The 18,197-nt window shown below is 38.5% G+C and overlaps 3 protein-coding genes across 11 annotated transcripts; 1 reads left to right on the plus strand and 2 right to left on the minus strand.

Moving 5' to 3' along the window:
- The first annotated feature begins 1,427 nt into the window (after positions 1–1,427).
- On the plus strand, positions 1,428–6,385 carry LOC125476719 (O-fucosyltransferase 31-like). Of its 2 annotated transcripts, none has more exons than XM_048583142.1 (11): positions 1,428–1,607; positions 2,224–2,588; positions 2,695–2,757; positions 2,866–2,950; positions 3,031–3,101; positions 3,222–3,310; positions 3,407–3,610; positions 4,410–4,674; positions 4,874–5,101; positions 5,454–5,651; positions 5,857–6,385. In XM_048583142.1, the coding sequence occupies exons 2-11, from the start codon at positions 2,442–2,444 to the stop codon at positions 6,064–6,066; spliced, it is 1,560 nt and encodes a 519-aa protein (XP_048439099.1). In that variant the 5' UTR covers positions 1,428–1,607; positions 2,224–2,441; the 3' UTR covers positions 6,067–6,385. The 2 variants fall into 2 exon arrangements, with proteins under 2 accessions (XP_048439099.1, XP_048439100.1); XM_048583143.1 differs by having other exon boundaries at positions 5,837–5,974.
- A 44-nt stretch (positions 6,386–6,429) lies between these two features.
- LOC125476720 lies at positions 6,430–8,776 on the minus strand. 8 transcript variants are annotated; one of them, XM_048583145.1, is made up of 4 exons: positions 7,675–8,776; positions 7,485–7,579; positions 6,945–7,118; positions 6,430–6,702 (listed from the first exon to the last, which is right to left on the minus strand). In XM_048583145.1, the coding sequence occupies exons 2-4, from the start codon at positions 7,560–7,562 to the stop codon at positions 6,514–6,516; spliced, it is 441 nt and encodes a 146-aa protein (XP_048439102.1). In that variant the 5' UTR covers positions 7,563–7,579; positions 7,675–8,776; the 3' UTR covers positions 6,430–6,513. The 8 variants fall into 8 exon arrangements, 3 of the variants coding, with proteins under 3 accessions (XP_048439102.1, XP_048439101.1, XP_048439103.1); XR_007258020.1 differs by lacking the exon at positions 6,430–6,702 and adding an exon at positions 7,242–7,294 and having other exon boundaries at positions 6,787–7,118; XR_007258019.1 differs by lacking the exon at positions 6,430–6,702 and adding an exon at positions 7,242–7,332 and having other exon boundaries at positions 6,787–7,118.
- Positions 8,777–9,990: 1,214 nt separating this feature from the next.
- On the minus strand, positions 9,991–15,529 carry LOC125476721 (mechanosensitive ion channel protein 3, chloroplastic-like). The gene is given in 16 exon segments (XM_048583147.1): positions 9,991–10,545; positions 10,547–11,050; positions 11,298–11,354; positions 11,623–11,736; positions 11,836–12,003; positions 12,216–12,326; positions 12,500–12,649; positions 13,024–13,075; positions 13,496–13,609; positions 13,737–13,834; positions 13,924–14,047; positions 14,228–14,379; positions 14,645–14,707; positions 14,815–14,904; positions 15,007–15,037; positions 15,309–15,529. Coding segments are annotated over 14 exon segments (2,115 nt in total). The 5' UTR covers positions 14,893–14,904; positions 15,007–15,037; positions 15,309–15,529; the 3' UTR covers positions 9,991–10,215.
- Between the last annotated feature and the right edge of the window lie 2,668 nt (positions 15,530–18,197).

Here is an 18,197-nt window from a genome sequence, read left to right on the forward strand (position 1 = left end):
TCATGCCTCGTATTGCAGTTGAGTTGTGGTTACATCAAGTATCCGAGTTTCAAGCGGCAATGGACATGGAGCATGGGGAGGGGGCTAGAAGTGGACGGCAGGAAACGGTGAAGGATGTTTCCCAGGTTGAGGTCAGTGCAAAGGGATGGAGGAAACCTGAATTTGGCAGGTTTAAATTAAATACTGATGCGGCATGGCAGAAGGAAACAAAGGCAGGTGGCGTGGGTTGGGTCTTGCATGACTTTGCAGGATTTCCAAAGATGAAGGGAGGAAATGGTGGGGAGTATTTCTTGTCGTCAAATACGGTTGAGGCGGCAACCATAAGACAGGGTCTGGAGATGTGTGTTTTAAGGGGATTTCATGCGTCCGGGGAGGCATTGGTGGTGGAGTTTGATTCAAAAGGTTTGGTTCAAATGTTAAATAAGGAGATTCAAGCTGATGTGTTGATGAAGGTCTATTTAGTTGATATTTGGAATATGATGTAGTAATTCCAATCAGCGAAGTTTATATTTACCCCTCGACAATGCAATCATGCAGCCCATATGGTGGCGGCACACGTTCTCAAGTATGGCGGGAGTTTTGGTTGGGATGAATTAGGACCTAAATTTTTGTTTAATGTTCTAGTAGAAGATGCAAATGTTTCCATTCGTATTTGATTATTAATACATTTCTATCCTTTGTCAAAAAAATAAAAAAAAATTCACACGCACTTAATCCCAACATGATCCTTTTGGTGAGGGTCCTGGGGATCCATGAATCGTATCCACTCATCGTACATCGTGCGATCAGTTTTTGTCAAATACTGTTTGACCTCGTTTGGCAGATCGTATAAGGAATTGGATATGATAAGTAATACAGACTCTAGTGTTTGGTGCAACCATGTCCTAAATAGTACCCGTATTACTTAAACTGGGCCCACATCTTTTATACGGTGTATGTCCTCGCTACTTTTTTTTTTTTTTTTTTTGAAAACCTGCTTCCATTAAACCCGACCGAAGCCACAATACAACAGAAGCTCAACCAGAGCAAGCCACACAGGCAACCACAATCAAAAGCAAAGGAGGGGGATCAACATAGCAGACCCATACCAAAAATACGGTCTCCCCCGCCCCGGCCAAAATACAAATTAATGAGGGCATGGTAACCCATCCTTGTTAAGAACATGGACCAGCGAAGATGGAGGGAGGTTTACCCAATTTACACCGCACATCTCCAGGTTACTTCTCGACGCCAAAACATGCGCCGCCAAATTGGCCGATCTCGGAACCCAAGACCAGCGACAATCCTAAAAGGTCCCCCCAATACGCAACGCTTTCGAGATATCGGGGAAGGCCTCCCAGCTGCCCCTCGAATAACCCTGAGATAAACAAAGGATATTCTCCTTAGAGTCGGACTCCACAATGATGTTGTCCAACCCTATGCTCTCGCATCGTTCTGCAAACTCACTTCAGTTCCTCGTCGCGGGATCCGCGCAGTTTCGCGTGCCATCGATCCTGGATTTGAGCTAGATCCGACTGAAACCCACGTCATCGGAGCACTAGAATTGCCTGCACTCACCTACTGCCCAACATCGCTGCGTCACCGTCCGACGATATCGGCAATCGAATGTAACCTCTCCATAAATTGAAAATAAAATTGTGGATTAAATTTGGGAAATCAGGTATTATAGAATCACTAGGAATCTCCAATTTACATCATCAACTCCGGAGAGCTCTCACGTTCTATAGGCCTTTGCCTCCATCTCTTTTCTTCTGTAAGCCTAGCAAATCCATCGATGCCAGCACCGACAATCCGCTTCTTATGTATAGAGGGGGAAGATTTGCTTGAAGGAGAAGGGAGTGAGGGTGTCTGGGGGCTGTGCGGTGGAGAAGATTTGGGGAAGAAAGGATTTTTTATTTGTTTTTTTATTTATTTATAATTTGGTTTAAATTTGATGCATTTGGTTGTTGTGAAATTTTTATCAAAAAACATCCCCTTTTTTACGTTAGTCATCAAATTTTTTTTAGTAAAAATAATATAGGTATCAAATATATTATAAATAATACGATTATTAGTATGATATTGCATTATACGTCTGATCAATTTAGTTAGTACAATCTGATGATAGATTATCTTATTCGAGTGAAATAATTAGTACAATTTGAACTGTCAAAAAAGTCATGTATTTAATTTTAAATAAAAATATTTAAAATAATTTATAATCGTACCATATTGGACATGTAGGTTCCGAGATAATCACGAACAAGATCCGGATTCCGCTTAATCAAACCGTAAGCCTTAATACACCTTCCCTTCTCAGTTTTATCGCGTTAAAATTAGATCCGATTCACAGTCCTGCTCGTTGACGACGGTGAGCTTCGCCACCGCCCTACCTTGCCCCTCAACCAAAATCCGCAATCAATGGTGAAACTTTAGGTCTTCGATCAATATCAAACCAACCCATGAAGCTTCACAAAGACTACTATGGCTACTACTACGCCAACCAGTCTCAGAAAGCCGCTTTAGCCGGACTTTTGGTGGTCCTCTTTCCGGCCTTCCTGCCAAACCTCTTTGGCCCATTGGGCCACGCCTCTCCTTCAATCTTCTCGGTAAGTTCCTTCCCAGCAAACCACTCCCACAGGTTTGAAGTTTTTGTTAATGGAAATGCGTGATTTTGTTGAATAATTATTAAACTGAAATGGGTTTTTTCTGCAGGAGTGGAATGCCCCGCAACCCCGGCATTCGCGCCTTCTAAGTCCGGCTTTGCTTCTTCAATCTGTCAGTTCCTTTTCCTTTTTTTTTTTTTTTGTGCCTTTGATTTGGTGTTTGCTTATAAACAGTTGATCTGATTACATGTATTTGCATATTGGTTTTGAATTTGTGTAGTCTGTGGATCAACAGAGCAAGCTTTGGGCTCCATTGCCCGACCAAAGATGGAAGCATTGTCCTGAAGAGCCTAGAAGTTTATCATGTGAGTATTAAGATAAGGCCATATTATATGTTACATTGTATTGATTGTTATCTGATGTACTACCGTTCATTTTCTTGCAGCGTTGCCAAAAGAATCTACTGGGTATATTCAGGTGTTCCTTGATGGAGGCTTGAACCAGCAGAAAATGGGGGTGAGTTTTAATAAGTTTATGAGGAAAGTCTTGCTATTACATGTAATTCTATAGTCAGATGGGTGTACAAAATGAGATTATCTAATTTAATTTATTTGGTTTTTTTTTTTCTTAAAAAAGATTTGTGATGCAGTTGCTGTTGCTAAAATTTTGAATGCCACTTTGGTTATTCCACACCTTGAAGTTAATCCTGTGTGGCAAGATTCGAGGTATATAGTGGGTACGCTAACCTGGAACCGTCCCTAGAAATTATTATTTTTATCCAAAGGGGAGCCATTGATGTGAAACTCCTTGTGCTTTTGCAGTTCCTTTGAGGAAATTTTTGATGTGGATCACTTTATTGAAGCCCTACAGGGTGAAGTTTCTATAGTTAAAGTCGTTCCTATTGAATTTTCTTGGAGCACTAGGGAGTATTATGCTACTGGGATACGGATTACTAGAATAAAAACAGCACCTGTTCATGCTTCTTCTGATTGGTATCTGGAAAACGTCCTGCCCATATTGCAGAGGTCAGTAAATGCTTTGACCCTTTATTGAGAGCAAAGTTGTTTCGTATACCATTGTCCGTATCATATATGTTGTAGGTCCTAAAGTTTAGATTCCATCTTGTATTGGATCATGCTGTGTACGATCCTTGAAGTTTTGATCGTGATAGCTTGTGTTATAAACTTGGACATAAGTTGTCATCTCTTTACTGGGGTAAATAGCAGAAAGAAGTTGTTGTGACAAGGAAAGTTTTGGCTTAGTAATATTATGATGTTAGGGACATAACTTTGGGAAATTGGTTGTTTGGTTAATGTGTATCATATATATTTAGAACTTAGTAGTGCACCACAGAAATACTTCTGTCTCTGCACGTCAAGGCATCGGGTTTTCAAGTTTTATTATATCTTGGGATTTCAATAAAATAACCATGGAGGGATCGAGCCAATGTTTTAAAAATTTCAATACCATAAGCGGAATTCACTTCTATTCATTATACATGTTTGCACCTTCAGAAGAGATCTCGAAGGGAAGGTATATTAAATTACAGAAATTGATTACCGTGTACTTCTTGCTGCTCCAAGGCAAGAAAGATGAAGGAACTACTTCAAGACAGTCATTTGTGGACGGAAAGAGTACGGTTTTCTAGGTCTAACTGTAAGCCAGGAATATCCTTTGGTATTATGTTAGAGTATCTTTTCTGGGCACAACTTGAGCTACCAATCTGAAGTGCATGCATATGTTTCACTACAATAGGTTGCTTTTTAGGACCTAATTTTTAAACAAATATCTTTTCATGACTTAAAAGGTGTTTCACTGCCACAGATATGGAGTTGCTGCTATCTCCCCATTTTCTCATCGTTTGGCTTTTGAAAACTTGCCTCAAAACATACAGCGCCTACGTTGTAAAGTCAACTTTGAAGCTTTAGCCTTTGTTCCTCATATCCGGGAATTGGGAGAAACCCTTGTTAATCGTCTCCGCTATCCCAATAGAAGCCACAAGGCAGGTACTGGCTCGCAGGACAAAGCAAATGAAATCGAGAAACAGGGAGCTGGGAAATATGTTGTTTTGCATCTTCGCTTTGATAAAGTATGTTCTTAATTAGCTTTAGATCCTTGGCATGTTTGATTATGTAATCGTTTCGGAGTCTTTGGGCTGATATAAGTTTTATGAAATATATGTTGCCCAAAATAATTTTTGAAGAATCTTAAAGCTTGTCCTAAGAATCTTAATTACATCTGCAGGATTAGTATTTCCTAATATCTTCTTTGCATGCACATACACACAGGATATGGCTGCCCATTCAGCCTGTGATTTTGGTGGTGGTAAAGCTGAGAAACTCGCCCTTGCAAAATATCGGCAAGTAATCTGGCAGGGTAGGGTCCTAAAATCTCAGTTCACAGACGAGGAGTTAAGAAATCAGGGGCGTTGCCCGTTAACTCCTGAAGAGATTGGATTGCTGCTGGCCGCTTTGGGCTTCAACAATACGACCCGACTCTATCTTGCTTCTCACAAGGTTTGTCTTAAAGCAGAATGTCTATGCTGTTATTTAGGGGGGCTAATGGCAAGGGCATCGTTTGTTGATGTTTTTGTTTTTATTTAAAAAAAATTAAAATAACTCTATAAAGATAAAAAAACATAGAATGGTTACAAAATACTACTCAGAAAAGTTTTGTTTAGATATTCTCCTTCTCTTCGCCTCAGTCATTTTCATTTCCCTCTCTCTTCAATAGAAACAAATCGAAAATGTTGACAAACGAACCACAAGCATCTCATGCGATTCCTTAGGTTCCTTCTCACAAAATGCTGACATCATGTCTTCATTATGGTTTGAAATTGGAGAAACAATTGTATGTTCCTTTTTTTAGGTTTACGGTGGAGAAGCAAGGATCTCGACTTTGAGAAGAATATTTCCAGACATGGATGACAAGAAGAGCCTTGCCTCTGCAGAGGAAAGGGCCAAAGTTGAAGGCAAGGCTTCTTTGTTAGCCGCAGTTGACTATTATGTGAGCATGCAAAGCGACATCTTCATTTCTGCTTCTCCCGGAAATATGCACAATGCACTGGTAAGCATATCAAGTTCAATATTTGGTAAATATTTGTCTTCTTTAAGATGGCGGGGGAATAGTTCCGATTATCACGTCATCAATTCTGCCTGTTGTAAATAGCATGTTTTTGCCCTATTATAAAATCAGTGTCACTAGAGAAGAATTGTTTCCTTAACAATGTATATGAAATTCTGAACTGACAGGATTAAACTTGTATCATCAGGTGGGTCACCGGGCTTATATGAACTTGAAGACTATTAGACCAAACATGGCATTGTTGGGCAAGCTTTTCGTGAATAAGAGCATGGAATGGTCTGATTTCCAACGCGCGGTTTTGGATGGACACAAAACTAGACAGGGGCAGATGAGGCTGAGAAAGGAGAAGCAGTCGATCTATACATACCCTGCTCCTGATTGCATGTGTCAATCATAATTGAAATCAATTAATGTGTTGGAGTTATCCAATCCCATTTTTGTATAGGCTTCATTTGACCTAATTATATTGTACATTCTGCTTCTTATGTGTCGATGGGCAACCATTGTTTCTCACCAGCAGAAGAGAGATCCAGTGACGAAATCGCCTTGCATACCATGACTCCGACAGACTCTTCCATTTCAATACAGTGAGTTTTTTGGCTTAAGAGTAATTTAGAACTAGCCTTTCTGCACATGCTCATGCGATTGCAAAATGGAGCCTTGTGCGTGATGTATTAAGGTGTACTTTAATCAAAGGGCGGTACACGTGTTTTACATATTTTTATTTCAACGAGATCAGGAAAACGATAACTATAACGGTTAATTATACGAAATTGATCTTAACAATAACAAATTGTGTCAAATATTCCTTACAATACCATTTCTTTCTGTTTATGTTGTGAGTTTAGAGGATGAAGAATGTAAACTGAAATCGTAACATATAAAAATAAATGGCACCAAAACCAGGCATATTCATCTTGTACAATACTGAAGAACAAGAAACAACACTAAAATATATTTGTAAATCTTCATCATCAAATCCTTTGAGGGACAACGAACCTAACAGTGCGACGCCAATCATTTCTTTGCTTCCCTAAAATGTAGAATGTCCAGGCATTCATATGAACCAAACGGACGGACAATTGGAGAAGATGCAAGCACTAACAGTATGTTGAAATTAAAACACTAACTTCATCAATATTAATAAAACCAATCAGAACAGCCTTAGCAGGCAACACATATCACCTTATCAGTTATGGTAGAGCACGTTTACGTTACATATTTATTCGCTCATGTGCAGAAACCACATATTGGAAACTGAATCAAAACACTCACTTGGGAAGATGGGGACTGATTACTCGTGGTAGGTGGTGGTCTAAGAGCGGATTGGGGACTGGTCTCTGTGGATGGTGTGCCGGAACCCCCGCTGGCTGTAGTTGAGAACTCAAACCGTGTGAACCCATCGTCCTGATCCCCTACATAGTACACTCCTTGCATTGATGGTCTCACCTATATATCCCAAAAACAACTGTCATTAAATATTCCCACTTGTAAACTACACAAAACAGCATCAATCTACAAAGAGAATTAAAAGAATTACAACACTTGAGTAAGTCCAAAGGTAAAGACCACCTTTTTCGCCGGATGTCCTTCCCTTGAGCTTAACTTAACAGACAAACCCAAAACTGTTGAGGGGAGATTGGATGTCAAAGGAAATTTAAAACTTCACAATGAAACCAATTACGAAAAAGTAAAAATGAAGTCAACCTTCTTGTGATTGATGTATACAATATTACCATTCACAACGCAAAGTACACATAAAATTAAAATAAACTTGTAAGAATGAATATTAAATAGAGAGGGAACACTGATTACCTGGCCGATAAGTGGTTTGGGCAAAATGGGACTGATATCAGTACAAGATAAGAATGTTTTTGGCTGATCTTTGTACATTTACAGCAAAAACGGAACTGAGAACATATATATCACCTTATATGCTTGTGCGGTGCAGTTTTCTAATAAAAACAAAAAGGGAACTGATTCAAATGGGAACACGTATACGTACCTTGTTAAAACCAGACCATCAGATTTTAGCACAGGAACCCTGTTTCCTCCACTTGGACCTAAAACAGATCTGCAGAAGAAAACTTTGTATCTGGAAGAAATTGGACCTATCGGCCCACGTACGTTGCTTAAAAGATGGAGACTGCAGGCACCCTATCGCTAACAAATTAACAATTAAATGCCACAAAACAAAAATGAACTTCAAGCCTCCCGGCTCTATTTAGAAACACCCCCGCCCCTCCCCTTCCTCCTCAAATTAACTCACACGTACAGAGACCAAGCAAGCAGTAGACTAGATACATGAACTCGACAAAACCTTGAAATAAAAATGATGAGCAAATTTTAGAAACATGTGCACGCACACAACAATGCTGCAAAGGGACAAAGAAAAACCGGAAACCTAGTGACAAGTGGACATACCAAATCAAAGAACAGGACCTAGACAATATATGTGCATATGTGTGTGTGTGACTAAACCAATAAGAAAACCATATTAAACCATGTGGTGGAAATTGGCCAACCATTCCTCCAAGACACCTTTAATTAAACAAAAATTAGATATATAAGAAGAAAAGAACAATCAGCGGAAAGACATAAGGATTTTTACATTTTGGTCCCTCTCCGCCTTCTGTGCAAAAGGGGTTCTCTTGAACCTCTCAACTTCTTCCCTGACATCGTTTACAGCAAAAATGTCAAGAAAAAGACTCTTATTACTCGCCACCGACTCCCTGACAATGTTATGCACATTTCTTAGAAATTCCGAATAAGGATCGGCGGCCGGAAAATTATGTTCCATATCAAAATTCACAAATTAGAGCAAAATTCAGAGATTAGGGCAAAATTCAGAGGTTAGGGAAAACTCGGACAAATTAAACAAATTTAACAAATCAAAAAAATCCAACACATCGAACTATTGAACAAAATATTCCATCAAGAAATCGAGAGAACAAGGAGAAAGAGATATATACCTCCACAAACGACAAACGAGAGGAGGCTGCTCGCTGATAACGGCCACGGCGACGGCCTCCGCCAAAGTCGCACCGTCGTTATCAAACAGTAGTGATCGAGAGAGAGATGATGGAGCAGAGCTAAGAGAGGGTCGGACTGAGAATTCAGAGAGAGAGAGAGGGAGCGAGCGCGAGCGCGCGAAGAGAGAGAGAGAGTTGAATTTGGTTGGGGCTTGTGGTTGTACAACGGCTATAAATTAAATTGGGTCAGGACCCAAAGTTAAATTAATTTGGGCACTGGGTATGTAAAATGGGCCTACGGATCGGGCCTTCTCGGACTCAGGGCCAAGTCCAGCCAATTTTTTCCTTTTTCCAAACTAGGTTAACGCTAACAACACTAAAGAAAAATAAATAAAATAAAAGTAATGGTTATAGTAAATTAAACACAAAAATATTTTACTAACTTTTTTTTCAAAGCCTTACAGTCAAGTAACACGTAAGTTGCCTCCATTTTCCCAGCGTGTTTTTTTCTCAAATAAAATAAACCTTCTATCACGAAATAGTCATCTAAAAATAGGAATGGCAACTTCAATGACGAAAGATCATTGAAAGTCGTCACCAAAAAGTTTTAGCGATCATTTTATTTATTTTATCTTTATAATTTTTGTTTTCAAATTTTTAAGAAGTACAGGCATAGCATGTGTACAATTGCTAGTAAAAATTAATAAAATGGAGAATGCACATAGCACAAATTATCTAAACCTAAATGTGAAAAAGGCACGCAGCCTGATTATCATCATTGGGCATAAAATACAAAAAAGATGTACTAGCATTACACTCCTTAGAGAAATATATTATTAATGTAGGCCTAAGATAGCATTACACTCCTTAGAGAAATATATTATTAATGTAGGCCTAAGATAGCGTACGCGTTTCTCTTACTTGGACACCAAATTTAATGTCAAGTGTGACATTTTTCGTCCCTTTGTAACCAAGGTTAAGTGAAATGATATGTGACAGATGATTAGATGTATGATGAGCATACACTATAGTTTATGGTGACAAGCAAAAATGCTCTCATGCAGTTTTGCTCACCACAATAACTATGATATATGCTCACCCTACATCTAATCATCTGCCATGTATCTTTTCATCCAATTCTAGTTAACTTTTATATTAAATATTATTTTTTTAATTTTAAAAAATAAAAAAATTTACCAAAGTTAAATGAAAAGACACGTGACTTGCACAAATTTTACTTTGAAAGCTGGTTCTTTTCATTTTTAGTTTAAGTGCTGGTTCACTTACCAGACAAGTTTTAAGTTTTCATTTTAACAAAACGTTAAAAGAAAAAACTGAAAACAAAATAATTAACAAACGTCCCCAAGTGTTTATTAATTTACCTTTTTTCTTCATTCCTTTGAGCTATTCATTACAGTGATGGGAGAAACGACCAGTTTCTCCCATGTAATGCCACCTTCAAAAACTCAGCGGCGCACAATTTTTTTACACTTTCAATAACTTCTTTAGGATATGACATCGTAGCCTCCTCGGTTCTGCTATTCATTGCCATGGCTCTGCATAGCCACAACCATTCAACCATCCTTCACATCCGTGCCACCGGAAGGAGACCCGCTACCATTACGGCTGCCGCTGAACTCTTTTGATCCTGCAGTAGGAGATGGAGTGGTATCTTCCTCAATTGGAAGCGTTCGCCTTGAGCCCTCCAAAGCAACACCAAGGATAATATTCTCTTCTAACGGAGGCCTAGCTGCTGATGGTGCTGAAACAGGTTTCTCACCATCTTCCTTTGCCTGCGTAGTGGTCAAAGGAACATCTGCTTTTTCGCTACCAGTCTCGGGTGAAGCATCAGGGGGCTTCTTAGCCGTCACCTTTTGTGGAGATGCATCCTTGGAATTAACTCCCTGTTGTATCCTTCCCTGCATATTTTGTACTCTCGTTCTTGGACCGCACCATCTCAGAGTTACTTCGAACTGAACCATCAGAAGCGGAATTCCTTGTTTGGGGTTCAGATGGTGGCATTTCGGAAGCCTTAGAGGTTGTGCTTGAGTTGGAACTTGAAGTCACTACAACCTTGTCGTCAGTTTGTGCATGAGTTACTGCTGGCCCAGCTTTAGTATTTGATCCCTTGGAGTCAGATGTTGAGGCCGCTTCAGAATGTTTTTCCCCATTTGTACGGGTTGTGTGAGTTGAAGCCTTGCCCTTGTCGTCACTACTAATATTGTCAGATGTTTCAATAAGTAGATGCGGACGATTAGTGGATGCCCTAGAATGAGTGAAAACGGTGTCAGCGAATGGCATATTTTCGAAGTCGGCCTCACTGTAATATTTCTGGACTGTGCGGATGGGTGTGGCAAGCCGGGCACGGTGATGGCTAATAACTCTAAGAAGATCCATAAGTATTGCCTCCTGTATTATTTCATCAATATAGTCCATGAGATAGACATTCAAGGTTTTCTCAAAGCCTGTAATTAACAATGAAAGATTTAAAGGCATTGCGCGATATCCATAAACAACAACTGCAAAGTACAGGCAGACAACAGGCACTCGGAAACCAGAATTAGCAAACAACACGAATTATACAATCCGCATCCATGGTCTGGTATTAAAAAAATAAGAACAATTATTAAAGCTTCTACCAATAAAAAAGTCGTACCTTTACGCAGAGATACTCCTCAATACGAGGTGTTTTAACAAAGCAAGACACCAAAATCTGTAACAAAATTGTACGCTTATGAGACATAAACTTGAGATAAGAACAATTATTAAATAAATAAGTTGATAAAAAAAAAAAAACAAAAGAGAGGAGCGTATTATATATAGATTGAAGATCCACTGGAAAATCAAATGAGTTTTCCCATTTATTCTATGAAGACCTTGGGAATGAAAGTGAAGAATTGGAAGACCAAAAGTTTCCGTCATGTATTTTTAAAGTTGAAAAAATTCGTAACTTCAAACGAATGACAGCATAAAAGTCTCACCATAAGAGCCTGGTTTTCCGGATTAATATCATCCAGAAAAACTCTTCTATGCAACCTTTGCTGCTCTACTTGAGGATTTTTTGCCAGAACCTTACGCATATCAGCTACTATAGTCTGTAGACAGCAATGCCACCGAGGTTATCGTATGACATGATAGAAGAAACAATATTCCAGAGAACGAGTAACAAACCAGTGAACTAAATGAATACTCACATGAATTTTATTTACATCCAAGTGACTGACTGCGAGGTGGGTCTTGATTCGCCAATGAGTTTTCTGGCTAAGATTCCGGACAACAGTTACAGTGAACTTGTGATTTGGAATGTGAACTGCTTCACGATCATCGCCCCTTATAATTGTTGGGGACCACCAACCCAAATGCTGGTAAAACAAAACAAATTCATCAAAAAATAAATAAAAGGGCCAAATTGCAGATAAGAAATTCACTTCCAAATATTTGTTTTGCAGAAAGAACTAAATTGTTGAATCCCGCTTATGTTTAAGGTGGAAGCAATCAAAGGTATTATGCACATACATTATGTTTTTCCTCCTAACAGTTCTCATATGATGGATTAACAAAGACATATACATACCTCAACAGTACCAGAAACTTCGTAACCTTGAATCTTAGTCTGAATCCATTCATTAGCAACAAATGGGCGTGTGGCATGAATCATTACACTCGAAAGGAAGTTTGTGAATATCTGAGTCAAAAAATGAGTATTAAGGTCAACGCTATCAGAAAAACCTTGAAAGAAACTATTATTTTTAATAGTATTTGAACAAAAGTATAAACATAGATAATCAAGAATTTGTAGTTATGATCAATGAACTGCAGCTGTTTCGGTTAACAATGTCAGGGGAAGAAGATCACTACCTCACGACCAGCAAGGGTGAGCAACACTGTGCCAAGACCCCCAGCCGTTACCCATCTCTGGGTTGAGAATCCCAGCAATTCCATGAACAATGATACCGCAGCAACCCAAACTGCAGAATAAACAGCCTTTCCAGCGAAACTGAAGCCCATCTGCCCAAGCAAGGGACAATTTTTGTAAAGAAAAATGATCTTACGCGATATAAGTGCCACCAAGATAGTTATATTACTATATTATTTATTACAAAATCACACAATAACAGAAATTTGACAGGAAAAGAAAAACTATGCTACATATATTACAAAAAAGTAAAAAGAAGCTAATGTATATGATAGCGAGGAACATTTTGTTATGATTTGCATAGGTACTAATGACATTTTCCTTCTCAGTGCTGCAAATTGAAAAGGAAAGTTAATTTTTGCCAAAACAAAGTATGAATGCAAACGAATGCATACGAACTGATGAAAACATAACATTAAAACAAGTAACTACAGGAGTTGCCTACTGAGAAAGTAAGAAAACATACATTTCTTGTGTCATTTGTCTCCGTGAAGAACTTTTGTACTTGTTGAATTAAGCTGTAAACAAAAAGTATCGCTGTAGAAAATCAAACTTTAAACCACACAACCAGAGCCATCACAATCAACGAGCACGGTGATTACAGGACCAGTGTGGGCAAAAGAAAAAGGCCAGTGCCGGAAAAATAAAAATAACACTCACACAGACACATCTGCGTATAGAGCATAGCAGCAAAATAAAAAACTATGCCAACAAACAAAATTACTACATCCTGGCAGAAGAACTAAACTTGTTGAACGAGGCCTTTTGGCCATTCTCAATGTTCAAATTACTTTTAACTAATATAAGAAGTTGCTTCACTACTTCTGGAAGAAACAAATATCAAAATGCAATTCATCAGAGACCAATCTATTAGTTGACCGATGGAATCATGAAATAAATATTTTTGAGACACAATAAGAGCAGAGAACTGTACTCACCTTGACAAACAATAGGCAAATGCCAGCACCGTTGATAACGATTGTGTAAAATTTATAAGACGTTGCTTGACAGCCTGGCTTGCTTCTGAAGGTAGGACTACAGGATCCAACGCTCTGAAATGAACATCGCGGCAGTTAGTGCAGATAAAATGACTGGAAACAAAACAAGCAAATAGGTTACATCATTTTTCGTTCCCTGAAGTGTAATATGAAACTAACTACTTCTAATGTAGAACTGAACCTGCATAAAAGTATTGCTCCAGTCCAGAGAAGTAAGGGCCGAAGGTAAGAAGTCATGACATAGTGGGACCTACTTTTATTCCAAGTATTATCATTCCGCTGCAGACACTCACCATGGAAGAATTAATCAGCTCAATAACATAATCAAACCATGTCTACAGGCAAGGTGTGAAGCAAGAATAACATACTCGAAGAAAAATAACCCTGCCGAGACGCAATAGTGGCCCAATACCCCAAACAGCAAAAGCAATGATAGCCGCTGCTGGGATCAATTTAAGTAAAGCAGGGCTTCCACGTAAAGCATCATAGGACCTGCATAATATGTCAACATGTATATTTGTTTAGACACCAAACATTTCCATACTAATGTGAGAGAAAACATGGTGAGGCATTGCTTCCAATTAAACAGAATGGAAGACCCAAAATTTAGAATCTTGTATGCTGTTGTGTGCAGTTGTCGAATCAAAACAAAAAAGGGACGTGTACACATACCTTGTTAAGACAAGAGTAGCATATTTCACAACAGGAACTCCGTTTCGTCCACCTGGACCTAAAACAGATCTGCACAAGAAAACATTGCATCTGGAAGAAACTGGACCTATTGGGCAGCGTACACTGCTTAAAAGATGGAGACTGCAGGCACCCTGTCATTGACAATCAAACGGAACAAAAGAAAATGAATTCCCTTAAACTCACACACACAGACCAAGCAAGCACTACACTAGAATCAATCATCCACTCGACAAAACCTTGAAACAATGAATGATGAGCAAATTTCACACGAGCATGCACACCACAGTTCCACAAAGGGAAAAAAGAAAACCAGAACCCTAGTGATAATTATGCATGCCAAATCACCGAGCAGCAACTGAAAATATAAAAATAACCGAACCAAGGAGAAAACCATACCAAACCATGTGACGGAAGATTGATGCCAACCATATGGACTCGACCCTTTCCTACAAAACACTTCTAATCAAACAAAAATTACAAAACTCCATTAGTACTTCATAAAAAAGTAAACTCTTAAGCGCGAAGATAGTACGAAGCAATGAAGACTACAAAGAAATCTCGCATACAGCATCAGGATTACGGCATCCACGATTACTGTGGCTTCTCCAATCATACAAAAACCGCGTAGCAGCCGCATGAGGCATGGCTGATTCTCAACCAGTAGAGGTGTAACTTTGAGCACAAATAAGATAATGTCGTCGAAAATCAGATTACTCCTTTCACCCTAATCATACTATGTCTTCAAATTATGGGTCTCAGTCTCACATTAGCAAATATGTACACCAACACCTGCCAAAACTCAAAATTCGACTTCTCACTTTATGTTCAAATCCTAAACAATAACCCAGAATTATAAAGATTATGAAGTTAAGAATTTGCAATTTAAAGCAGGCCAGTGAATTTTACGTTTAACTTTTTCATGGTTTTTTAAAATCTTACAACAAATTACACAGATAAAATCCTTACAAAAATTAGTGAAAAAACAACGAAATAATAAACCAAAATTCAGAACTAAAGCAATAGCTGGAAAATTTACAAGGAAATAATTAAGTAGAATTACCAAATGCAGCGAAGCAGAGGATAACTTCCCGACTTCTCTCGCATAAGCTTTCTTGTAGTGGAAACTGGTTTAGAGAGAGAGAGAGAGAGAGAGAGAAGGTACCAGGTAACTGTGGGGAAGGGGTAACGTGAGCCGGGAGGTACAAGGTAACAGGGCCTCCAGCGTGGTCAAATGAAAGTGCAGCGTTTTGGATTTTGTGTGAGGTTGCGTAGACCCGCGAAGTTTCACTGTTCAACTGGGAGGGGATGTCGTTTACGTGGCGCATGGAGCGTTAACTTGCGCGCTGTGCGTATTTGACACGAGTTGTTTCCTCCTGCATTGTTTAGTTGATTACTTTATGACCATACATTTTGAGGGTGAATTATCTTTGTCTATTTCCCAAGTTGCTATCATTTTCCAACATGTTTTGCGTGTGTCGATGCTGTTTGCGTATTATTTTGGAATTCATCCTATATTGATGGGTCCGTTTGTGAAAAAATTAAAAAAATCTTAATAGATTTTTAGTCTGTATGAACGGTCAAGATTGCGTGGTTTGAAGGAAGCTTTGCATGGTTGGACCTGGAAAGGATCCAAGCCCTCCGAGATCTATAAAAATCTCATCCTCTTTTACGTCATTTTTCGTTTGGGTGTGGCACCAACGAGATCTAGCTAAGGAGTAGGATTTCCTCGCTTTTTATTTTTATCCTCTTTCCTTCCATTATTTCACACTTTATTTTTTGTCGTATTATTTTTATTAAAAAAATCAATATGAGATGTTGATATGATTTAACCGTAACTGTTCAAGTAAGATGGAAGAAAAGGAAAGACAAATTAGGAGGAGAGAGAAGGAAAGACAAATTAGGAGGAGAGAGAATCCTCTTCTATTTTCTAAAGGCTAGATTGCACCATGTAGCGCAAGTAGATTTTCTTCAATTTTTTTGTCTCATTTAGAAAACTCGGGATTTTTACTAGTAGTGTTTTTTTAACAAATATTAATAGTGTTAAAAATATTAATTTTACTAATACCTCATGAGGTTTATAATAATTTTATAAAAAAAAAACACTCGAGTTTTTGAAATTATACTAAGATCCTTTCATATTTTAATCCACTTTCACATCACTTTTAAATGAAGAATTTGGCCTTATAATTAATTTCAAATATAAAAGGCCGTGGTAACTGCATAGAAAAACCAAACAAGTTAAAAATTGTTATAATATAATTGCAGAGAGTGTAGGGAGGGACGACAGAGAGAAAAAAGCACTTGAGGAAATGTGTGTGTTATTTCTTGTGTCTAGCATCTTTATTTGTACTATTTAAGGAAGAGAATTACTTGATTCCTAAGTAATACAAATTTTACAAGTAAATAATCTTTTAGATCCTATAACCAACTTCTAATTTATACAATCACATTCCTATACAACACTTCTTTCTTGAGTGCGTACAACTTAAGAAGTAGTCACATCAAGTCTTCATGCAAATGAGGAAGTAGATGATGAAGTTGTCTTGTTTGGTAGAAGCAACGCATATGCGAGTCTCTAAGTGGGAATACATATAGGAGCATAATCTCACCAAAAACTTGTTATCGTAAAGCCGGTAGGACAAACCCGTAGTCTACAAAGAAAAATGTTAGTTAATGGAACATGTCGATATTTGACATCTTCAGGATGCAAGCAAGTTGTAGAATGACATGTGCAATAGTATGACCAGCTCAATGTGGGTGCTTCATCAAAACCTTGATAGGTAGCAAAAACCCAATGAGACAATGCTACTAATCTAAGGGAAAAGAACATGTTAGATCAAGTGAGTATACTTTATGATACACCCCATAAGTTCGCCAAAACTCTTCCTCAGAACTATTAGCGTTGCAAAAGAAAGAGTTTACACAATCCAATACCTTAGTAAGCTTTTGGAATGTAGATATCGACACTAGCATTGTGTAGAGATCGGCGATGTTGTCTTGAAAACGGATCTGCTTTATTTCAATCTTTTCAATCTTTTAATGCTTTGCTGAAAGTGAAGAAGAACTTTTGGGACACAATGATGGATAAAAATCCTTATGTGCTTCGATATCCTTAACAATGTGTGATTTGTGTAAAGCAATGAGCGTGGCATGATTCTAAAACATTGCAACTAGGGTCTATTAAGTAGAACACCAAGATATTGCGGTATCCATAACCGTCTGAAAATGTGCCTTATGTAGGTTTGATAAGTAACCAACTTCAACATAACAAACAAGACAAGCATCATTTAAAGAATTAGGGAGCTAAATTTGCTCGAGGATGCATAATGATAAAATAAGCATGGGGCTCTTCATGATTATAATAACATAGAAAGTATTTGAATAGGCAATTGAAAAAAAAAATAACTAATTTTTTTATTTATTCAAATGCTAGCAAATTTTTATGGGAAATGCCAAGAAGACTCTCGAAAATGAAACTCCTTATGAACTTTCAGTCACCTCAGACCATCTCCAACATAATCCAGAGGGCCGAAAATAGCTCGAAAACCATCTTCAACCGAGGGCTAGGCCAAATGGCTCGTGGGCCTCACGGGACAAAAAGGGCCAAAGGGCCAACCGATTAGCCATCTTCAGCCAACCACCCAGCCCGTTGGCTATCCCACTTATTTTTTTTTTTCTTTTCCATTTGCCCAGCCCTTTTTTTTTTCGGTTCTTTTCCATTTGCCCAACCCACTTTAGGGTTTGTCCCAGCCTAGGGGTGGGCAAACAAGTATAGGAACCACGGGTCGGGACGGGTACAGGTCGGTTCCTAATTTTTAAAAAGAGAAACGGGTTGGGCCAGGCCTTTGAAACTTTAGGTTTGGGCCGATTCCATAAATGTAAAAAAAGGGGTACCCGGATCAACCTGTTTCTAATTATAATGAACGGCCCAGATTGGATGATAAGTTAT

The sequence above is a fragment of a genome, unplaced genomic scaffold (genome assembly GCF_019419815.1).
Source record: "Pyrus x bretschneideri cultivar Hongxiangsu unplaced genomic scaffold, Pyrus_bretschneideri_v1 Contig2, whole genome shotgun sequence".
Classification (NCBI taxonomy): Eukaryota; Viridiplantae; Streptophyta; class Magnoliopsida; order Rosales; family Rosaceae; genus Pyrus; species Pyrus x bretschneideri.